The 24,328-nt window shown below is 44.9% G+C and overlaps 1 protein-coding gene across 6 annotated transcripts in view; it reads right to left on the reverse strand.

The window, feature by feature from the left end:
- The window catches only part of ARHGEF10L (Rho guanine nucleotide exchange factor 10 like), a 763,679-nt gene that overhangs the window by 100,675 nt on the left and 638,676 nt on the right, over window positions 1-24,328 (reverse strand). For all 6 annotated transcript variants that reach the window (XM_086922050.1, XM_086922049.1, XM_086922052.1 and 3 more), the window contains 2 exons: window positions 19,676-19,776; window positions 3,313-3,434 (listed from right to left, as the gene is read on the reverse strand). In XM_086922050.1, the coding sequence (XP_086778176.1) occupies window positions 3,313-3,434; window positions 19,676-19,776 (223 nt within the window). The remainder of the gene's footprint in view (window positions 1-3,312; window positions 3,435-19,675; window positions 19,777-24,328) is intronic.

The raw sequence follows: 24,328 nt of genomic DNA on the forward strand, positions 1-24,328 counted from the left end.
CTATAATTCAATCTCTGCTTAAGGCCAGCTGGGACAGCAACCCAGTGCAACCCCTCAGTGCGTAAAAGGGTTCAAGGGTTAGGGAGTATAAATACAACTAAACAGGAAGAACGTAGAGTAAAATGAATCTCAAAACGACCTTGTAGTTATGGGAACAAAAAGCGGCAGGACATCCCACCAAAACACTGGAACATGACAAAAGCACGCACTGTATGTCCTGGAATCACTTTGTATAGTATCTTGAGCCGAGCACTTAAAAAGTTGCGAGCCACTGCTTATAAAAGACAGATGCGCAGGGGAGTACTGTCTACAAAGGATCCATATTTTAAGAGGCGGGGGGCAGGCCAAGATTCAACTCTTTCTTTACTCGAGAGGAAATAAGCCTGGTAAAATTACGGCAAAACTAAACAAGCTCAACCAAAGTTTAATATTTAGAATGAGGAAACGTGGGTCTACTTACCAGCTAATGATGCACTATGAAAGGAGGTTGGAATTCTGAACACGAGCCATTTATAGAAATGCCAGCTGGCTTGCAATATTTGGAGGGTAGATGTACTCTGTGTGCATGCTCTGGTGGGTCCACACTGGTGACAGTTCCGACACGGCCTAGTGGGGGGAGATACCTTGCTTCACCCTGGCACCGAGAGGGCAAGAGTGATGAACTGTGTGACCAGGTAATGGCGGACAGAATCCACGGAGTTGCAGCGCGATCGGCCAAATGAATGGACGGCATGCCTAAGTTTGCAATGCCTGAATATTCTTCTGGAAAAAGGGGAGCCGACGGAAGGAAGAGAGGGGAGGGGGAGGAGAAATGCGACACGGCGGGAGGGGCCGGAGCGGGGAGCCGGTCGCGAGGGGTGTGATGTGGTAGCAAGGGGCCAATCTGGATGTGGTGAAGGGGGGGGCCGGGGAGGGGAGTGGAAAAAGGGGAGCCGACGGAAGGAAGAGAGGGGAGGGGGAGGAGAAATGCGACACGGCGGGAGGGGGCGGAGCGGGTAAACAAAGACGGACGTGCACGCGCACGCGCTTTTAAGGTCAATGCGCATGCGCATAAGCTCAATGCGCATGCGCATTGACCTTAAAAGTCACGGGCACTGCAAGGAATCGCCACGATTCCTTGCAGTGTAGATAAAGAGTGGATAACTCGCAATAGTCTCGCTTGCTCGATGCGCATGCGCATCGACAGGCGAGACCTAAAAAAGGCCTTGGGACATCACAGATGGAACAGCCGTGACTTACAAATATAAAGTTTTGCGAATTTTAAGGCTACAATATTGATTAACAAAGCAGTTTTCGTCAAAGCGTATCACTGTCATATTTCAGCATAGCAGGCAGTAGTGCAAGAAGCCGCTCCCAGCATTCTAGGCTGAGCCTCATAGCACAGCTGGGGAATGGTTACGCTGTGCCGGATGAGGAAGGTAACTGAGCACAGAAAGCTCTGGAGGGCAGAGCACTGCCGGAACAGAAAGCTGAAATGAGGAGAGCTTAACATGGAAGAGAATGTACAGAAATGCAGGGTGACCCCTGCAAAATCTGGACCATTTCGAGGGTGAATAACTGCAAGCGCCTTGGAGCACAGAGTGTCTTCCAATTGTTTAAAACACTGGGCAAGAAGAAAAACACCTGCATGTCACATGATCTATACATATTATATGAAAGTATTTATGCAGCACAAAATATCAAGTATGTGGGAACTGAACAATAGAAAGGGGGAAGCAAAAAGCAACTAACACTTGCTTTAAAATCTGAGGGTTTCCTTCACTGCGATCCATGAGGGGTAAGCAATAGAACGAGTTACTTCTAGATAAGGTGTGTGTTGATGTTTACCTGCTTCCTAAAGAGGGGGTGGCGAAGAGTGAGGATAGGTGTTTGTCGAATCTGTGTTGGCACTGAGCTCAAGATCATTGGTGCACTGTCTGCAACAGAAGGCCTGGCTTCTGTCTCCTTCCTTCTAGCTCTCATTTGGTTCAATCCTGGTGGTCTCCCAGCTGCATGCAATGTGCTCACCTCCAGAGATCTTCATCCCGTTTCCCTGGTAGGGTGGCGTGCTGGAGGCAACAGACTAGAATATGATGCAGCAACTACTGAGGGAGATTTAGAGCTAGATGTAGGTAAACTACATTTACTGAATCTAAAATACCGAATTTTAGCGATTCGGTATTTTAGAATCGGTAAATGCTATGTAGGTAATTACTCGGTAAGTATTACCGAATCGGTAGGATTAGGTATTTACCGAATCAGTAAATTCCTATGGGCCTGTAGGCCCATAGGAATGAACGGGAATTACCGAATCGGTATTTATCGATTCGGTAAAAGGGGGGAAACATTCAAGGGTGGCAGGGTGTCACTTTGACACCCTGTTGCACTCCTGAATTGTGCATGGGTGCACATGTGGCAGATATACATGCCCTAAGGGCATGTTTCTGCCACATGGCACTGTTATTAAATGCAAAAAATTGCTTTTTTTTAGGGTTTTCGTAATTTACCACCAACTTGTAGTTGGTGGTAAATAACGAATCCTTACAGGTGACAGGCACTCACTTGAGTGCTTCCTACATTTCAGATTCGGTAATTTACCGAATCGATATAATCTGAAATGTAGCCACCTACATCCCAAATGCCTAATACCGGTCGGTAACGGCCGAAATTCGGTAATTTCGGCCGTTACCGACCGGTATTAGGGTTCCTACATCTGTGCGGAAAGCTTTCATCATCCGGATTAGTTTTGAACTGAAACTACTTTGGAGTTTAGGCAGTGCTTGTTTTAGAGTTTGAGTTCATCTGTGTAGCATTCCTGACAACGATGTATTCTGCCAATATATACAGATGTTAAGTGGGTCACTTATGTGCCACCTATCATGATTCAATTCTAGCTAACAGATAATCATCAGAATTAAGTCATGTTTGTAGGGAGAGTGTGGATAAACAAAATGATTTTAAAGTAGCTTTAACCCCTTCCATGCTGATGACGAACCCCAGCCGTCATGCACTACGGTGCTCGTGTGCTGATGACGGCTGGGGTTCGTCACAGCCCGCCCCTGTTCGTGCTGTTTACAGCACACCAGGGGAATCGCAGCCGCATGGAAGGGGTTAAGTAATCATTTAAAGAGCAATGATATGATGATATGATGATGATACGATATGATAACAATTATTTATATAGCACACGTACACCAATGGTTTCTTGGCGCTTAAACCGTTGAGTTATACGTTGGGCCACTGGTCAGTACATTAGTCTTGCTGTTCAATAAGACTGAGCCTTTGCATATCAGAATGGCTTTAATTTAATGGTCTGCCTAACCCCTTGATTACCTTTAGATCATGGGCATTGGTAGAGAAGGCTGGTAGGCGGCATGTGAGGACAGGGCACCAGAATGGTGCCTTCGTCTTTTTGTCCTCCTCTGGGCAGAGCCAGCCCGGCTGGTTCTCCTCCTCTGAGAAAGAGAAAAAGAAATGGGTTTATATACAATGAATCATCCCTGCTCCCCAGTACTCACATTCATACAATCAGAAACAAACCCTCTCAGAGCACCTAGACCTAGCTTAAGCAAACATTGCCTTTGAAGAACATCCATCCTATCAGCAATCTAAGACTTCAATGTACCTATTTATTTATTTTTATTTAGTTACTTATTTTAGATTTTTATTAAGTGCATCAAGACCAATATGCTGTTGGTGCACTTTACAATGAACCAAAGAGATGGGAGTAAAAAAAAAAACATCACTTACACAGAAACATGTGTAATTTAGCGTGTCGCCAAAGATATGCTCAGTACAATCAGTTAATTAGAGAGACCCACAAAAAAATGCTACTAACAGGAGAGATGATTTTTAACATACAAAACCGACTGAACGCTCTTTGATCATTCAGCCAATCAAAGAATTAACTCACGGCCCATGCAGCTCATCTCACGATAGACCAAACGTGCGCACACCCAATCAGAGGGTGACCGTACATTGCATTTATCCAACCAAAGTGAGGCCCAAAAGCAGATACAGCTATTCAGATAAAGACCTCAAAGACCGGTTTAGCCAATAGGAATACCATCACTTATGAGTCCAAGATTATTAGAGCAGGATGTCTGATCCCACATCGCATGTTTTTTTCCTATGGATCTCCAATAGGATGTAACCTACACAGGATAGTCTGTGGAATTAAGCAAGGGACCACAAATAGGTCTACGGCAGAACACCAAAGGAAAGCATAATCTTTCCTCAGATAATTCAATGGCCGAGTAGTGACCCTTGACACACAAAGGGAATTAGACAACTCATCACTCAGAAAACCTTTCTGACTCTGAGATCCAAATAAGAAGAAACATGGAGCTGGGGATCACCTGGCGCTCTCTGTTTCAATGCTTCTGTACCTTTTTCAAGCTTTGGAGGGGCCTTCATCTACCTCTCGAAAGGGTAGATTTATTCTTCATTATCATCATGGATTTTTAAAGCACACACTATCCAATGGTCTCTTGGAGATGAATAACCCTCCATAACTACTAACAAAACAGCCTTAGCCATACTGTCAAGCTCTGGGTAGGAGCACCCTGGCCTCACTTTAAGAAGGGGGTGTCTATGTTTCCATCCAATATTAGATGGCATGCCTAGGCCCTCCTGCAAACTCTTTCAAGAGGACTCGCAGTGGTGCCGCATGTGCCACCATACATTCTTCTGTGGCCTTTTTGCTAAAGCTCCAACATCTGCAACATGGTACTGGTGTATGGGCAAAGGTATTCCCTTATTTGAGTGGGATCACAACACAGTGCGAATGAAGGACAACCGAATTTACATTGCACGGGTTCCTACATTTCATCAACACAGTCAAAAATAAGAGGGAGCACAAAAATCTGCAGCCCCTTCTGTAATACCAAAATGTTGCCCAGATTTTACAATGCAAGCCTATAGCAGTACAGTTTTGACCAATGTATCTACATTTACATTAACCGACAGACAAAAATAGATTTTTTTCAACTATGATGATCGCAAACGTTTGTTATGCTCTGGTCGCTCAGTGCACCAGCTTTCCAGTAATTAATGAGCATCTCACACCTTAACAACTTGCATTAAACATACTTGTAAGGCACCTTTAATACGGAGTCATGTTGTTATTGGGTAGCGTTCCACTAGTAGATGCGGTTGTGTGCCCGACGTTTAGGTTGTTTCCTTAACTTCATCTGATCATTTTTAGTTTACTTTGACAGGTTCTTCACTTTGTCTGTATTTAATAAGGTATACCATCACTGTGATCAAAGTATCAGGAAAATGCTTATTGTAGGAATCATTAGTTTTACTAATAAGAAATTTAGAAATTATTAATGTATATTATTATAGTTGGCTTAATTTAGAAGGAAGGATAGTATTACTGTGAATAAATTAGTTTAGTTATATAAAATCGAAAATAAATCAATAACAGATAGGGTTAGAGCTAGTTTTAAAATAATTGAATGCAACTGAAATAAAATGAAATGTTTTGAAAAAAGTATAAGGTTATGTTTAGCATCAGAGTTACAATAAAGATGATCGTTATTATTTAAATAGTATTTTAATAGGTCTAGTTGCAGAATTCATGTAATACAACATGTTAATTTCATTTGAATTCAATTATGCAATGGAGGGGCTAAACTCTGGATAAAAATACGATTCTTATGTGTATGAAACTAAACAGATGGAGTAGGATTAAAAATATAAATTTTACATACTAAGAATAATTTACATTTGTATGAATTTAGGGCTGAGGTTATGTTTGCCAGTATCGTAAGATAATTTATAAGTTTAATTAAATACAAAAATTTAATTTATATAGAGGGCACATGTATAAAGGGAGGAAATGCAAAGTAATTATATTAGAATTGGCTTAAGGAAATAACTTGCATTATGTTGAGTTTTAGCCTTAAGGATGGGAACAAAGTGAAGGCAGGGGCAAGTAAGGGGGCATAAAGGTCATTTCGCTGTTACAGATAGGCAGGCCAAGTAAATGTAGGTGGAAGTAAAGCGATGGGGAAGGAGATGTAGTACAAGTAAAGACATTCATCAGTGGTATTACGTAGGTTGGTCTGATGCAGCAGTGGCTGGCATGGATTGTGGGGGCAGGGCGGGGGAGCGAGACAGGGGGAAAGAAAAACATAAATAACGCTTAACACTTCACCGCGCCTCTCCTCCTCGTCCCTCTTTCTGCCAGAACCAGAAGCACCCAGGCTTTCAGGCTCCCCTGTGCCAATCACTGATTGTTCTGAGCACTGTGGTTCGGCGCTCAGACAGGGGTCTGGGCATGTTCTCCACCTAGGCTGTACTGCAGCCTGGGTGGAGAACATGCAAAGTGCACCTGAATGTTTGGCTGGCCCGAGACGGCCGGCCATATATCCATGTGCACTTTAGAGAGTGCCCACTGCTCCTCCCCTGCTCTGAGAGCAGAGAAGCCCTGCCATACCATGCCTAGCTGCCGCACTACCGCAGCAGGAAAACATTAGATGATAATAAAATGGAGCTATTATAATTTTATTTTTCCTTTATTGACACGGCTTAAAAGCAGTGGGGAGACACTCCTCCGCCTTAGCGTAGGAGCCGCCACTGGTCTGATGCCATAGAACATACGCACCCAAGGAATTCTGCAGGTTCACTACTGCCAGGTTCCCTAATTTCTTACATTTGTTGTTTATATGCTACAGTTCAAAGCCCCCTGAGACACAGGCAACACGCACATTTCAGAGTAAAACAAACTAACCAATGCCAAATTGTAATTCTGCTTCATTAAATGAAGCTCTAACAAAAACCAGACCGTGCTGGCAGGTCTTCAGGACTCCAACACTTAATTTTGAGCCTGAGCCAGACATTTACATGGCAGAGAGTGAGGCATTCAAAACACAAAAGAGATGAGTCACTTAAGATTATGGGGCTCAGTTTATTCCAAGTTAACTGTCTCTGCATTACAGTGGTTAAACCTTCAATTCTGATCCCTGGCATAGCAAGTGGGATTGTGAGTTGTGTAACAATTTTCACACCCTTAGTGTTTCCCCCTGGTTGATTCTGGAAGATCAGACTTGCTGAAATGTATCAGGGGGAAAGGTACAGCTAAAAGGCAAAACATGAATGTTATGTATTAGATAAATCATACAACTCTGCACTGTATGCCTCATTTCCGAGTTGAAAACTTGGAATGAGAGGTATTTACCACCACAGTAAGCACCTCATCCGGGGTAATGAAATTTACAGCACATAGTAAAATCACCACCCTACTACACACAAAGTGGAATGCGGGTCTGTGACCTTGATTTATAATATTGTTAATACTAGCCCTTCCTTGATGGAAACTTAACGACCCTTCTGATTAGCAGTAAACAATTGATGCAAAAACATTCACAGGATTACCTAATTAGACTTTCTACACTTTCATACAAGGATTTTCAACGCCCTAGCAAAATTGTATTTCACTGTTTGGCTGCTCTATTTCTTGGAGCAACAAGGCATGTTTGAGGCTACCTCTTGCAATCTGGGGCTATTTTACGACCAGTTGTGAAGGGACTGGCCCCAACACATATTTAAACTGCTGGAGGGCAATAGCCTGTCCTATGTGTGATTAAATCACACAAAAGGTAAACTATAGCTGCACGTCTTTTTTCCCCGGGACGTAAGTGATGAATCTGTAGTGAAAATACATACCAACATTTCTGTCACGTCAGATTCAATAGATGACATCCAACAGGAATAGCAGTCACCGGTGATTAATTTATTTTAAAAAAAAAATGCCAGGGCCCAAAGTTTTGCTCCAAAGTCTGAGAAAGACCACAGTGTTGATTTCACCTCATGCCTTTTTAATCTACCAACAGACACTCCCTGCCCTTTTTCTCTCTCTTGCATGCTTTTCTGTCTTTCTCTTCCTTCTTCTTTCCCCTCCGCGTTTTTCTCTTTCGCTCTGGGTCAAAAGCATGAGGATGAAAAAAAGCATTAATCTCCAAAAATGAGTGTTCATCACCTTTCACCACCGGTTCAAATTAAGCAGAAAGCGGACAATCGTCCTGCAATACCCATCTGTTTATGGATGTTTCTATCGATTCACTCTAATGTAGGGGGGAAACAGTCATGTATTTACATCTACGACGTGACTAGCTGCCTATGGTGACCCAGTACCTCTGCCCAGAATGGAGCACACCATATGAATTCTGGTGGATCTGCATGTGCTTGTGCAATCCATACCCAGTGGTGGCTCTTCCGCTAAGGCGGAGGAGCGTCACCCCACAGCTCTCAAAGCTGTGAAAAAAGGGGAAAAATACAATAACGTAAAGTTATTAGAATTTTCTTTTTCCTTCTGCAGTGGCTCAGTTGTTTCCTCGGGGCTGGGTTCCGTCACTCTAGAGCACTGCAGGGGGAGGAATTGTGACACTCCAAGTGTGCATGACATTTTGACGGGCGCTCTCGGGCCATCCCAAAACAGTCATGCACACTTGCCATGTTCTCCAATCAGTCTGCATTACAGACTGGGTGGGGAACATGCCCAAGGCTCCCAAGTTTGGTTTGAGCGTCGAATTACAGCGCTCAGACCAATCACAACGCTGCATTGCAGCATTGTGATTGGTCAGGGGGGCTTGGATGCCCGGGTGCTATCTGCTGCTGGCCTCCAGGCAGGAAGAAGATAAGAAGATGAAGAGGATCGGAAGAGAGTCGGTGGCAACCCCGCCCGTAGTCAGGTAAGTGTTTTTTAATAATTTTGATCTTTTTCATTTCCCCGACCTAATTCCCTCGGCCCTACCACCCGAGTCCGGTAGCAGCCGCTACTGTCCATACCTGAAAGGAATCCAGTCATGGACTCAGGCGCCAAGTCAGTTACAATTACTAAAGAACCAGATGAAACAGATTCTGCGTGGGACTTAGCAGGGCCTGCGAAGGAACTGATAGAAAATCCTCTCTAGGAGACAGAGTTTCAGGTTTGTTCAGTTCAAACCGGCTGCAGAGACCAAGAAGGAGGGAGAATCTATGGCAGTGAGAATGCAAGGTGCATCCTCAATGCTTCATGCAGGGAGGTGCACTTTCAGCCACTGGTGAGAGGATCATTCACAAACTGAAGGTGCTGCTATTGAATGTAAGCCCAAAAATGCAAAACATTCATTGTATTACTCAACAGTACCCGGAGTCTGCGGCTGCTCTGGTACACATATCACCCTAGGCCTAGGTTCTCCTTCTATGTTCCTCAGGCCAGTCTTCTACGCAAACAGTGGGCTACCTTGGCCAAGGACCAAGTTGCCTCTCTTAGCAGACTGCAATGAATCTTGTCCTTGCTATTCATCACCCTGTATAAATATTCATACAATACAACCCTACGGTGAGGGCTCAAGCGCTACTGCCACTAAGTGTGGCGTATTTTATGGCCCTTCCTAGCTGATTTAGTTCATATCAATTAAACATTATTGCCGTCTGCTGTGGGTGTTAACAGTGGTTACTACCATCTACAGAGGGTGTTAACTGTTGTTAGTCGCGACTTCATCATTAAAGGCCTGACGCGAAGGTGAGGAAGCATAATGAGGGGAATCGCAATTAACCCCGGTTTATAGTCAGTTGCATCCGAGCAATGAGGACATTAGCATTCACCGTCCTAATCGCACCGGACTTGGTGCATAAGCCACCCACCTTCTTGGTCCGTTTCATGTCCCTGCCCTTGCATCTAGAATACAAGAAAACAGCAGGGAAGCGCCTGCATTCTAAGTAGGCCTGGAAGAAATGTAAAGTATGCCACTTATTACACAAAATTCCAGAAATTACACCACTTCACATAATCACGCGACCTTTGTAACAAAAATATACTGTGAACTGTGGATGCCTGGGAGCAACAGCCGGCGAGCACCTGCTGTTCACAGTGCCTTTTTTGCACTCTTTTAAAGTGCACAAAACGTATCCTCGCATCATAATTAACGCAATGGTGTATTTTTTTTTTTTAAGATTGTGCTAAATGACAGATTTGCAATTTGTGTAATTAAGTGCCACGTGGCATAATTTTGCTGAAATTCTGCCTAATAACGTGAGAGCAAATTAAGGAAATTTCACACACTCCGAATTCTAAGCATTCTGACTGGACGATCTCTCCTCATCGTTCGATACAGACTACTAACTGTATTGTATTGTATTGTAATTGCATTTATATAGCGCTTACTACCCCTGCCGAGGCGTCGAAGCGCTTTCTCTAAGAATTCATGCGGCAGCGACCATTGCAGAACCTAACGTGGAAGGGCTGAAAGGCGGGAAGTGTGCTCACTTCTGCAAATGCTTTATGTAGTCGCAGACTGGGTGGTAAGCTCGGGGAAAATGAATCTCTCCAATGGCAAGCTTCTCTGTAGTCGCTGAAAGTGGAATATGGATGATTTCGCCTCCACAAAAAAAGCCAAGTAATGCTTTTTCACTTGAACAACAGATCCGCTCTGCTGAAAAGCCTGAAAGGATTACAGACTCTGCTCAATCTAAGGAGCTCCCAGCCCATGCCTGTTGTCCACTAAGCCCCTAGCTGTTATCTCTGATGCTTGTAGGACACTTCTATCCCAGCGAATAAATGCACGCCTGCACTTATCACTACACCCGGTGCTGAACCTATAAGAGCCTCTTCTATCGATTTCTGGCCCTACCTGCCCACGGTTTTTGGCACGCTTTACGGTTTAATGCCAGTTCAAAACCAGGTGACTTAGCCACAGCTACTCATTCAGTGCCTAGATTCACTCCAGGAGTGGGAGTGACTGCCCTGTTGGAACCACGGTACATCCTTAGTGCTAGCACTGCAAAATGTCTCACCCGGGATGAGGTTTCTTCGATTAAATGTAAATGTAAATGTAAATGTAGTTAGATTAAATCACTGGTTTGAACCTTGAAGAAATGAAAACATTCTCACCTGTAATATTAGCTTTGGAAGTATGTCACATATCCACCTGCTCAGCATCCTTCTGTCCTCTAATGTTAGAGAGACCAGATTATGAAAAAAAAAGCCTTTATTCTTACTTCTATGTCTGGCCTGTCCTGTTTTTTGCACAGCCTTTTAATTAATTGCACATATACACAGACGTACTCACAATAGGTGTGTGTGTGTATATATGTATATATATATATATATATATATATATATATATATATATATATATATATTCTTCACAGTGTTAGTTTCCGCGGGGAAAAAAAACCTTTGGCCACACCAGGAAGCTTCGTTAAAATTGCCTTTATTAAGATGAGACAAGCGGCTTGCGGCTCAGTCCTTGACATGTTTCATTCCGCCTGGAACTTTTTCAAAAGGTAAGCCTCGCTCTGTGTCACTCCCCAGTCCGATGTTTTTTATGCAGTTCATTTGCCTCCAATGGCATTAATTGGTGGAATCACTTCCTGTTTGAGATGCATTTTGGGACTTGTGGTCGTGTCTTACTCCGTGACCCCTTGATTCACAGTCCGAGTTTTCAGTTATTTCCATTGTTTTTGGGGGTTTCCCTCGGTGTTGTTATTCCAATTTGGTATGTTTTCCATACCCCCTTCGTGCTCGTGAGTCAAGGAGTCCGTTTCAATTATTTGTAACCCTCCAGTGGGTAGAGCGCTGCGCAGTTGTTGTGCAGTACTTGAGTTGCATCAATTAGACCCGGAGCTTCCTCGGGTCAGTTTGCCTTGGAAACTGACGCCAGACCAAAATATATATATATATATATATATATATATATATATATATATATATATATATATATCAGCCCTCTTCCACCATGAGGTCCCCCTGCCCTCGTTCCCAGTATGTCTCCCCTTTGCTGGGAGCTGACAGCGTCTTCCTCCTGTGCTGCCTGACAGAAATGGATAAACTACTGAAAACATTTGTCTTAGAGGCGCCTGTGAACAGGAGTGTTTAACTTTCAATTCCGCTTTGCAGAATAATTTGACCTGTATCCCAAAAAAGGGGACACTTACCTAAAATTAAGAAAAGTGTCGGGACACCTGGACAGTCCTATGACACCGGGACTCTCAGGAGAAAAACGGTACGTCTGGTCATCCTATCGAATGTTAATATATAGAGTAACTCCAGCATGTCTGAATATCAGAACTCTGGGATCCAAGTGAATGAATAGATAAAAATAAGGCGAGTCATAGGCCCTGGTGCACTGGCTACAGAAATAATCACTTATCTAAGGGTAAGCGTACACACAAGTCAAGAGGTTCAGTTGCAATCTATTAAACATGATGCTATGTATTCAGGACCAAGTTCCTACTTAATAACGTATTCAGTGATTCACATTAAAGGTGAAACCTCAGAAGACCGAAGCGTGAATCGAATGAGTGTAGCCCAAGAGCAGTACCTACAGAAATTGCACAGCTTGCTTTGATACTGGACCCAATCCTAGTAAAAAACGAGTCATAAAGACATTAAGCACAGGACCAAATATATTTGTCTCTTTGTTACAACAAAACTCTTTTTCTGTACCATAGCAATTAGCTTTGGAGTTGAATTATGGCTCTAGCATCGAATAACATAATATTCTGCCAATGCCGATAGCACAAATGGACTAAGAATTAGAATATTAGAATCTGTGGGCTACTTTGAAGACAGTGAAGTAGCCCAGGGCTTAAAATGGCTGGCATAAGCCTTTTGCTCCAACTTTCCAATGTTTGACTTTTTTTTTTCTCCCTTTTTAATTTTGAACATTCCACCCTCAGTGAGTAGAATTTTCTAATAGTCTTAGAGCCGTCCTGCTTCAGAATATACAGGTTAAAGGTCCTTTTCCTTGTTACGGCCATTGTCGGGGCAGGGCCTCTAACAACCAATATAGCCCTCAGCAGTACACTAAGCTATATTCTTCTTAGCTACAATCATTTGTACCACTGAGATGATTATACTAGTGGACAGAGAAAGGTGGTTATTTGAAAATGTCTGCTGTTTCTCAAACTGAGAATTAATTCATGCATTAGTGTTTTTAAGGTACAAATCACCAAGACCTGCATGCTCCACCTGCAAAACCTCAAACGGAGGTAATTGGTTTCCTATTACATCAGTAAACAATAAAAAAAAAGACTTGGGAAAAATGTTTTCTCCCTTTCCTGCTCGTAGATGTTTTAAGAACAACTTCATGTCTGTCAAGCATATAAGAGATTATTTGGGAACGGGCCCGGACCTATCAATCAATCAATCACTGCATTTCTAAAGCTCGCTACATACCTGTGAGGGTCTCAAGGCGCGGGGGCGGGGGGCAGCTACTAATCGAAGAGCCAGGTCTTGAGAAGTCTTCTGAAGGCCAGCAGGTCCTGGGTCTGTCGTAGGCTGGTAGGGAGAGCGTTCCAGGTCTTGGGGGCGAGGTAGGAGAAGGATCTGCCCCCGGGCGGTGGTTTTCCGGATACGAGGAACTGAGGCGAGGGCGAGGCTGGCAGAGCAGAGGCTGCGGGTGGGGGTGTGGAAGCTGAGTCGGCCGTTGAGGTATGTAGGTCCGGTGTTGTGTAGCGCTTTGTGTGCGTTAATGAGGAGTTTGAAGGTGATCCTCTTGTTGACAGGGAGCCAGTGTAGGCCTCTCAGATGGGGTGTGATGTGGCTGCGTCGGGGGACGTCGAGGATCAGTCGTGCCGAGGCGTTCTGGATTTGATGTAGTCGTCTCAGGAGCTTGGATATTGTTCCTGAGTAGAGGGCGTGCCCGTAGTCGAGTCTGCTGGTGACGAGGGCCTGGGTGACGTTTTTTCTCGTGTCCGGGGGGATCCATTTGAAGATCCTGCGGAGCATTCGGAGGGTGTTGAAGCAGGACGCGGAGACAGCATTTTCTTGCTTGGTCATGGAGAGGGCGGAGTCGAGGATGACCCCCAGGACCTACCGTGAAAGAGGTAAACATGTGACCGGCTTTGCCCCAGCCCTACCTTCTGTGGCGAAATATAACAAGATGGGGGCCACCTGCAGAATGTGATGGCGGTCCCTCAGTCTCCCAGATCTCGTAGATATCAATACACCTCAGGCAGAATGAGGCCCGCCGGCCCACCCCCAAAGCACCGCAGAGGCTGCGGGGACTTGCGTATACCCCCTGCCTACCACCCTTTGTAGAGGCACAGTCCTCCTGTAGATTTACGAACCTCTGAAGAAAGACCAGCTGACTTGTGCCTAGCACGCGCTGCACGACTAGCACACAGATTACAAAATATTCATTAAATGACATTAAACTGTGCAGGTGTTTAATTTGTAAATACAATTGTCAGGGCCCAAGGTAGGTATTTCACGGGAAGGCAACTTCAGTTTGCACACACTGCCAGTACTATCAAATGCAGTGCCACCGTTCACTACCAACCACCATACAGAAATTGACGCGACAATATGACTTATTCCATGTCACCTGAGCCGCTAGAACGGTCATTTTAATGAGAACTGAAGTTTTACACGAGCTGCTGATGTGATATTCTAAACAGTAGACTGACAGCGCCACCATGTGGTAGCTGTATGAAATAATTCCCGGTGTTGACAAATAAGTGCCGGTGCCGAGCATTGGCAAACACCTGCACAAATTTGTTGAAGAAAATTAAGGACAATTCTAATTCAATATATACAATATAATCATCTGGGAATATGGGAGGTGCTGCTCCTGGGCAAGACAAAGGCAACCCTAAATACAATGAATGCGCTCAATGGAGAAGGAAATGGCTGCAGTAAGAGTACCTTGTTAGACACCTTGACAATAAACAACTCACGTAAACAAAATGCAGCCTTCCTTTGCGTGTCTCTTTTTTGGGTTATTCTTGGATATTAGGCAACAGGGTAGCTAGGGTCGAGGCCGTGTCATGCACATGCCAATGCATCACGTAGCCACAGCAGCCAATTGTATTAAAGAGTGGCAGATGTGGGTGACAGAGAGGCAAAATGACGGAGAAAGTGGCAGACTGTAAGTGCTGGAGAATGGAAAAGTTTTTGAGAAACTGCAAGTGAGAGAACGAGGTAGGAAATTGTAGTAGAGTGAGCGCATGTGATGTTAGTTAAAGGAAGGAGAAGGCTTGGACTCTCACGTGATGTGGATGCTGAGGCTAGAGCCCGAGTCCATGGATCTTCGAGGATGGTGTGATCTGGAGTGGAATGTTGCCATGGTGTTATTAGTCAAGGCAGTCGCTAGCCCTGATGAAAACCTGGGCTAAGAAGGGTGTGCATCCGAGTTCCTAGAGGTGATTTACATTACCATTTATTTCTTTTCATCTTCAAGTGCTACCTTTTTATTCTAATAAAGAGCCTACAGAGAAACTTATCAGCCAGATACAGCTTGGTTGCAATGACAGTGAGTATGGGGCCCATGCCTCGGGCACTCTCAGGCCACTTAGGGCAAAACTTGTGACACACAAAAGGTGATGGGAGGCTGCTTGCAATAAGTCTAACCACAGGCAATAGTCCGAGTAGCATTCCAACCCATCATTCTTTTGCTCACCATGCCACATCAGTTTGGACCCACCATATGCAAATCAGCCTTGACCCTGTTTCTCATGGGAAAGGTCCAGTCTGAAATGCCAAGCCAGGTCCTCCCTGAACCGGAACACAAGCAACACAGGACCAGTTTTGCCTTAGTTATGGCCTCATCATCCAGGTACAGTTTGGGTCCAGTGACACAGTGAGCATGTGACCCATGTCTGGGTGTACCCATGCCAATTAGGGCAATACATTAAACACATAAAAGGTGATGAGTGTCTGCTTTCAATAAATCTAACCACTGCCAATCGCTCAGGGAAGCACTCCAACCCATTGTTCTTTTGTTCACCATGCCACCTCAGTCTGGACCTAGCAATATGCTATAAACCAGGCTGCACCCGGCTGATGAGCCCGTAACTAGGGTGAAACCTGTCCTGGGTTGATTTTGTTCTGGTTTAGGGAGGACCTGGCTTGGCAGTTCGGGCTGGACTGTTCCCAAGAGGAGCAGGGTTAAGACTGATTTGCATATGGCTGGGTCCAAACTGAGGTGGCATGGTGAGCAAAAGAACGATGGGTTGGAATGCTACTCCGACTATTACAGATGGTCAGACTTATTGCGAGCAGCCTCCTACTACCTTTTGTGTGTTTCACTAAAAGTTTCCACATTCCCCCTTAGAGGCATCATGAAAGACTTGGGTTTAGAGGGCCACCTTTTGCGCTGCAGGTCTTCTCTCCCACTCCCCAAAATATTGCTTTTCACAGGCCACTCAGCACAGATTCTGGTTGTACTGTGCAAGACTGTAAGAGGGAGTCCATCTAGGGTCTCCAACCTTTTCTGTAATGCGCGCTACTTATGTTCAGTGAAACGCATTGGGAGCTACCAGTGTTACTAGTATCGCAATATTGTCCACAACAGACAATGTTACATCAGTGGCTACCATTTTCACGGTTACTACCAGCGATCACCTCAGTGCATCAGGCATGGTTGCTAGAAGAAATGTAGTTAATAAAGGCTTTGTCAATATGGAATACCTCTACATGGGTAATACATAACAGCAATGCACCTGGTACAAAGGTTATAACATTTGTAAAATGTCACCTCAATACCACAATATGTATCACTCAAATATCAGCTTTAATGTATTTTGGAAATTCTGCCATTTTTCTTCAAATACCAGTTAATGAATTTGACACACTCTCAATTTTGGCTTATGTATATTATTTCAACCAAGCAAATGTTTCTAATTTTGTAGGGTTAGCTGCACACGAGAGCTACTTAAAGGTAGCTGGAGAGCTACCAATAGCTCTCGAGCTACCCGTTGAAGAGGCCTGATCCAGGCGTATTGAAGAGTGGGAAGGTGTGTCTGTATGGTTGTCTTAGACTGGGGAGCATTATTACCAGTGGTGTAGCTAGACACTTTGCCGCCCGTGGTGGTCCCTGCCTCTGCCGCCGCCGCACCTAGAGCTGGGGGGAGGCCACGGTCGCCCAAAAATCGTACCGCAGTGGGCAGACCACCCCTCCCACCCCCCCTAGCTACACCATTGCTTATTATGAAAGCGTGCATGTGTGTGAGCGAGCTTGAAACAGAAAGCAAGTGTATGTTAGAGTGAAAGAGGGAATGTGAGGGTTATAAGGAGTGGGAGTGTATGGGCGAGAGAGAGCAAGGCAGCACTCTGTCAACTGTGGAGATGATGTGTGTGTGAGAGAGAGAGACAGTGCACAACATATGGGCAGTATCTGGCTGTGTGCATGTGAGGGTACGAGCAAGTATGTGCCAGTTTTAATACATGAAGGTATGTGAAAGTGTGAGTAAGGCGGAATATGAGAGCAGGTGTAAAAGAAAGTGTGTGGGTATGTGTTAGGGACAGATTGTGAGTGTTGTAGACAGTCTGAGTGTATGAAACAAATGATAATAATATCGAATATAAGAGAGGATGTGTGCGTGACCGTGTGTTTGAGAGAGACTGTGAGTGTGCGTGACCGCGTGTCTGAGAGAAAGCGCGAGTGCGTAACCATTTTCTTCCCATTCGATTTTAATACACTTTTTCTCTTCAAACGAGCTCGCGCGCTCTTCCCTCTGGCTTGCCAGATAAAAACAAATGGTTAAAGCGGGGAATGCAATCCCCGGGCCTCTGAGGCGGAGCAGCATTAAAATGCACCTTCCCTGCGATGATTTAAAGCATTCTTTTCCATTAAGCCGCTCAGCAGCGGCAGGGAGATACAGAAGAAACGGGCGCCTGGGAGGTCGGCCTCAGAGACGGGCCCACCAAGCCTCTGAATCCCCCCGAGTCTGCCTCCCTGGCAGCAGGGCCCTCGCATTCAGGTAAAAAAAAATATATATCCCTCCTATAGATAGAACATGCACCGTCTGAAAAGCGGAGTTAACCAAATATATGTAGTTGTTTCGGAGTTTCTGTAGGGGAACTTAGAACCATGGGTGTCAAAGTAGGGTGACCGGATTTTGAAAACCAAAACACTTTTTTTGGGGGGCTAAATAGAGGTACTATAATTTTACAACCACCCAGGGGCGCAGATTATCGCTCATCAACATAGAAATACGATTGAGACACTAAGGGAATACATTAATGTAACTTTAAACCCAGTCTTATTCGGGCTTATTAGCCTCCTTCCAGATAAGAGCTGTTATCTAATCCTGCCTTGAGACATATAAAAACGTGCCTTCCTCTATTTTCCATGACATGGACAAAAGAATCCGGCATCTTCCTGAAGTGGATGCACAAACGAGAGATGCAGTCTGCAACATACTGTCAATAAATACCTTCTAAATATCTCTTGTTCATATAAGTCAGGCTGACACGTAATCTCAAACTTAGCCCACTATAGGCCTCACTAAAAGTCGTATGCAATCCCTGGCGCACAAATTGCACATCCTGTAAATTCAAGATGAGATCTGTATATCATGTTGAGTTTCAGAGCTCAGAATGGGAACTGTTTTCCTGCCCTCTTGATGCCAGTTTTTACCTGGTGAACATCTGGTCACAAAACTCTTCTAGTGTACAGGCGGTCAACTGATTTGAAAGCAAACCGGAATTATGCAGTGAGGTAGGTATGGTAAATTACAGTCACTTCCATCCCAACACAACACATTTAAAATGTGATTCTAGAGATGCATCGACCATTTCATGAATAAATGGACAGCACCTTCCTCTGATAAGCTCTGAGAACGTCTGACCAGTGCTTTTTAACAGTTTTTATTAGATGTATAAATACCCAAGAAAAAAGTCAATGTACCATTCATTATATTACATTTATTAATCATGCATTCCGCCATTATTGTGTCACCTACTATCCAGCAGCCTTCCCCGTCCATGCATAAAGGCTTTCATTGTCCTCGTCGCCACTGCTATGACTAACTCAGAAATGTCAATGTTATTTTTAACCGCTGAGTAAACATTTAATAAACAAAAAAGTCTTAACAGCTTGTCACACAGCTTCACCTGGTGTATTGATACTGACAATAGCCAGCACTGCACTGGAATCCAACAAAGCGTTTTCTGGTAGCCTGTCATGCAGGTGGGGGAGGTTGGATTTCAGCTTCTTTAGAGCTTGCGGGTAGATTGCAAGATCTAGTGACAGTCTCTAGAAAGCCTAAGCAATGCTATAATCTTTGTTTTATTATTGTCACAACCCCATGCCGACTTATTTTTCGAGCCCTTCCGCATGGCAGTTGGATCCCAATCATTTGTTTACGTTTATTGTGAAACAGAGTTCAGTTGTGTGTGGCTAATAGAGAGTTGTTCAAGGTTTAGTTAAATACTTGTTTGTGTTGGTAACGTGAAAGTAGAACACTTCTGATCTAGACACAGATTTCTGCAGTGTCTTATGTGTATGGGCCAAAGGACTTCTTTTTTCCTTTTTAGCTGGGTGTTTGTTGGCCCATTGCTCAACCAATGGAGAGGTGTTTTCTTAGGCAGATAGGCCGGGCGGTAGTGGGGTTGTTACCACCGAGTAAGACATTACAAAAGCAGAGCTATTCGCTCATCCTAGCTAGCAACGAACAAGTGCATGTAACAGCAACCATTGTGAAGAACAATGCAGTACATACGCACAGGCTTAAAAGGGTTACCACCAGTCATGCCCCCCCTAACACCCACCACTGTAATAGGTTATTACTCTGCAGGACTGTCGCAGCATGCAGAGAAACTGGGAGTCAAAACAAAGCAAGGACCCATTCGCATCGCCCACCGCTCCCCCATGCTTGGCATCCTTTCTCGCTGGCCGCAACAAACCTGATGTGAAATAAGTGCCCATCTCAAATGCCCTCCAGCAGCTCCCGCCCACGCCTTGTGCTGCATACTCACTCTGCGCAATCTTGGCTAAGTGCAGGCGATTCACCCAGGAGATCTTGCTGAGAGGGCTGGGAGTGATGAAGACCACTGTCACACTGATGGGGTGTCCTGACCTGTGAGTGGGGAGATTGGAAAGCGTGGGTGAGGGTGAAGCGAAACAAGCATGGCGGGTAGAGACAGGAAGGATAATAGGAAAGGTGATCTTCAATAGCAAACAGTCGCACATATCAAGCTACAAGGCTGGCAGAGCACTCAAGGCTGCTCACAACACCCCACATTAAAGACAGCTCAGTCGTACACTTGGTCCAATCACATCAAGGGTGCATCTGGGAATGGTCCTGATGCAAAAGTTCATGTCACCACCATCCCTTCAAACATGCACAGCACTGAAACATACAATATGTTAAACGCATAGTGTATGTTCTGCTATCAGTGTGGCTTTACAGCACTAAGGGAATCCACGTATTTTCAAAAGTTTTTCACTGATCCCACCTGTGACAGGAGTCTGATTTAGCATGTCAACTTCGTCAACAGTGATGTATTTGTGATAGGGTTTTGATTTCAATACCTGCGTCTTAAATATTCATGTGCCAGTGAGGTAGGTGGGAATATACCCCAGTAGCCTCTCAAATTAGCATTTGACATGAGCCTGGACACAAATACTTGTGTCACGAGATCCGCAATGGAAACGTACACTGCATCAGTTCCCCAAAACTCATAAGTACCTCCAGTCCTGCAACGCTCGTGTACGCGTGACCAGCCCCCAATAAAAATGTAGATGTCACGGCCTCTCCATGCTTATACACATCATCAACACTTCACTTTAAATGAAGTTCTCCATATCCCGGAAAGTACGTCATCCGGGTGTCAAATTCACATGTCGCGGCTTATTACAAATGTTATGCCTCCTTGCTTTTCAACTCAAACATACATATGACCAGGCTTCGGGTACAAAAGTTCTTGTCACTAGTATTCGACATGAACTCACAGGTCACGAGGCGCTCAATAATGTAAACAGAAAATGGATGCCAGCGCACGTCATCACCATTTCAACGGATACTTGTATGACATCATTAGCTACATATACATGTGGTCTGAGCAGCGTATTGATACACAAAGCACGCGGCCCCGTGACAAGAGGGCATGCACTGTTCATCATCATCTCCACCACAGGGGGAGATTTCTGCACGTCCTTTTTTCGGACTAATGATGCGATTCGTAATTTGATATATTTTGGAAATGGAAACACGCCCCCTGCATGGTGCAGTCAGTAAGATCTAGCTTTTAAATCCTCCCTCCCTCCCTCTCCCCCCACAGCTGCACTGTCCAAGCCAGACAAAGGGCGAACGAACCATGGAGGATCATGGGGTAACACTTGTAGACAATATTAAAAACACGTCTGCATAAACCCGTATCTTTTATTGGCATTTGTTTAAGAATACATTCCTCGCGTCCGCGGGATAGACGGATGCTGTTCATCCCAGCAATAAAAAGACTAACACATAAGTAAAATGGTGGCGATCATAAATAAGGCGCTGAATAAAGTCGTTGATGCTTCCCTGAACGGCTATAAAGCTGGATTGTGTAGCTCTCCCCAAGCAAGGAGTTCCAGAGGTGAAGGGCTGTCACTGAAAAAGCCTGGCCTCAAACAGAAACTCTGGTGAAGTGCAGGCAAAGTGCATCCTCTCTTCCAGTGGTCCCGATACCACCAGTCCTCGCCACAAGAGGCAGAGGGTGGGAAAGAACAAAGGTCACGAAGGTGAAGAGGCAAGACCCAAAGTTCAAAAGCAACCAGTGAAGAAATAGAAGTAATAGAAGTAGATCTGCTTGCACCCAACCACCAAATATTCTGCAGAATTAATTATACATGTCAGATTGGAAGTGCAGATAGGGTACACCAAAAGTATGAAAACACAGATCGGGGAGAAGAGACGGGTATGGCATCGTACGTCCCTTCACAAAACTGAGACAGCACAATAGTACGGTGACACTTATCAGAGAATGATAAGCCGTGTAAGTAGATACTCCAAGATTATTGGCTTTTACAGGTATATAGACTGCACAAAACTTAGATTCCTAACCATGGGAAGTCATCCTTAATGGAAGAGGAACACTCACACAACTTTGGTGTATTGCTTCATCATAGGAATCCTCTCCCCACCCTGGTAGGGCAGTGCCGCCAGGGCAGACTCAACCTCCTCTTGGACGGACTAGTTAGGAGGGTATTCTTGCATAAATCTTACTGGACAACACCACAGAAACGGGGATCCAGATGCAAACTCAAAAATACCTTAGTGTCCCTGGGAATTACCTTTATTCATTGGGACACTTGGTATGATTACAAAAATCAAAAATTGGATGGGTATCTTAGAGTGTAATGTCTCACAACCATCCCTCACCGTCTCTCCATGGCGAGGAACAAGGCGGCCGTTAGCTAAGCGGTCGCGGCTCGGCTCGGATCCCTGGATGCAGGCGTGATTAAGGTTCTGAATTCGGCGTGATATTCGGCGTAATAGAAGCGGCTTACCTTCCTGGACGTTCCTGGGCGAGTGGAGTGGTTGGAGGATCGTGGGGGACTGGATTGGATGGGCGCAGGAGCGGAGCGACGGGACCCGGCGAGGGACGCAGAGGAGGCTCCGTGGCTTGGAGGTGGTGTCGGCGTCTGTGGAGGCGTCGGCGGGAGGTCCTGTCGAACGCAGTGGGAGGAGGCAGCTCTAGCGAGAAGGAGACGCGGTTCCGCCCGCAGTTCCCTCGGGGCGTTTGGAGTGCACTAAGCACTGAGGAAGAGAGGAGACGTCGTTCTGATTAGAGGAGCGGTATTTTACCAGGGCAAAAGTGGCGGCAATAAGGAGGCTACGTTTAGCGCGGTCGATGCAGGTTTACCAATCAGCGCTTTCAGAGTGAGTACAGAGTTTTGTGTACAGATAGAATTTACAGTTGAAAAACAAATAACTGCTGTGGAGAGGCATCACAGGAAGTATACTTTAAGGCACCTCTCGGGGAGGGCTGATCGAGCTGATCGAGCTGGGTTATTCAAATTAGTGGAGTTGTCTAAACTGAAAACATCGGATAAGTTTGTTGCCACTGCATTATTACAGAAAGTGGAATGGATGGATGATGCAATTGTATGCTCAGAGGGGGCCAATGAGTGGAGGGTGTATGATCAAATAAAGCCTGAGGCAGTGGAACCTGTGGAAGAGACAGTGGAATCTGTGGGGCAGAAGGGAGGCACTGCCCAGGCACAAAACTGTGGTGTACGAGTCAACAGGTATGCACTGAGGGCAAGGTTAATACGAGATCCCCAGCTAGAAATCTCAGGATACTCTACAAGAGTGTCCCCGCCGATCTCCACTGTAAGGTCGTGCAAAAGGCAAGCTATGCAAGGTAGGGGTAAAATTGATAGCCCGGATAAAAGTCCAGAAGAAGCTGTGGCAAGAACAAGACCGCCAAAAAGGAAGACTAGAACTAAGAAAGATGTCCCTCTATATACCAAGGTCACCCCTTCATTGAAAACTTACTATAAAGTAATGGCTTCTAGTACCTCTCAGACAACATCTAAACCACTAAATCCCTCGAAAATACAGACCTCCCCGCTACCATTGGCCTCAAGCCTCCAAATGAATGCCACAAAGCAGGGAATAGGGGCAGAGCGAAAGAAACATTCCCCCGCTAAGGGGGGCAGTGAGATCAAGAGGAAACCTGCAAAAGTCTCCGCAGAAGTCCCTGCAAATAATGAAACAACCAGAGTAGCTGCAATTGAAGGGGTGGATGAGGTGGATGTAGGCAAGACTGCAACAGTTAATTTAGACAATCTGTCTATACATCCAGATGTGACTCTCTCTAACAAATACTCTGTGCTGATAGATGGTAACACAGATGAGGGGGTATACCTCATCTCAGTCACCAGTCTCCCAAAAATCATGAAAGGCCTGAGCTGCAGGGGAGTTTAGCGCTGAATGGTGCTAGTGAATCAGTTGCCACTAAAGCGGATGTGACATCTTCAACACTGGCAGATATCCTTCTGACTATGAAGGAGGAAATATCAAATAGGTTTACGGTGTCTGAGAACAATCAGTCTGAGTTGGCTAGCCGGTTTTCGACCTCTGAAGCAAATCAGGCAGCCATTCAGGCCTCGTGTGAAGCGCTAGCAAAAAGGCTGGACGGTGTAACATGAAGGACTGAAATACTGGAGAAACAACTACCACTTATAAGGGATTCGGTTCGCTCCACAGATGAAGTAGTTGCAAAGTTGAGTGTACAAAACCGAGAATTAAAAGAGGACATTGAGAGGTTAGAGAATCATTCTCGACGGAATAATTTAAAGCTACTCAATGTACCAGAGGCAGTGGAAGGAGCCGATCTGAAGGGCTTTGTGATATCAATGCTCAAGGGGACTGTTTTGAAGGGGGACGAGACGGTCGATTTAACTCAGGAAATACAGAGGGTGCATCGAGACCCCTTTCGAAGAAATCCTGCTAGACAAAAGCCAAGGAAAATTTTGGTAAATTTCTTGACCTACACTGTAAAGGAGCAGATCCTCTTATCAGCATTGAAAGAAAAAACAATTGCATTCAACAGCTCTAACCCGTTTCATTTTCAAATAAGGTCTGATATCTCTCATGTGACTGCCACTAGACAGTGGGAGCTGGGGAAAAGACTAGATGA

Source organism: Lissotriton vulgaris, chromosome 5 (genome assembly GCF_964263255.1).
Source record: "Lissotriton vulgaris chromosome 5, aLisVul1.2, whole genome shotgun sequence".
Classification (NCBI taxonomy): Eukaryota; Metazoa; Chordata; class Amphibia; order Caudata; family Salamandridae; genus Lissotriton; species Lissotriton vulgaris.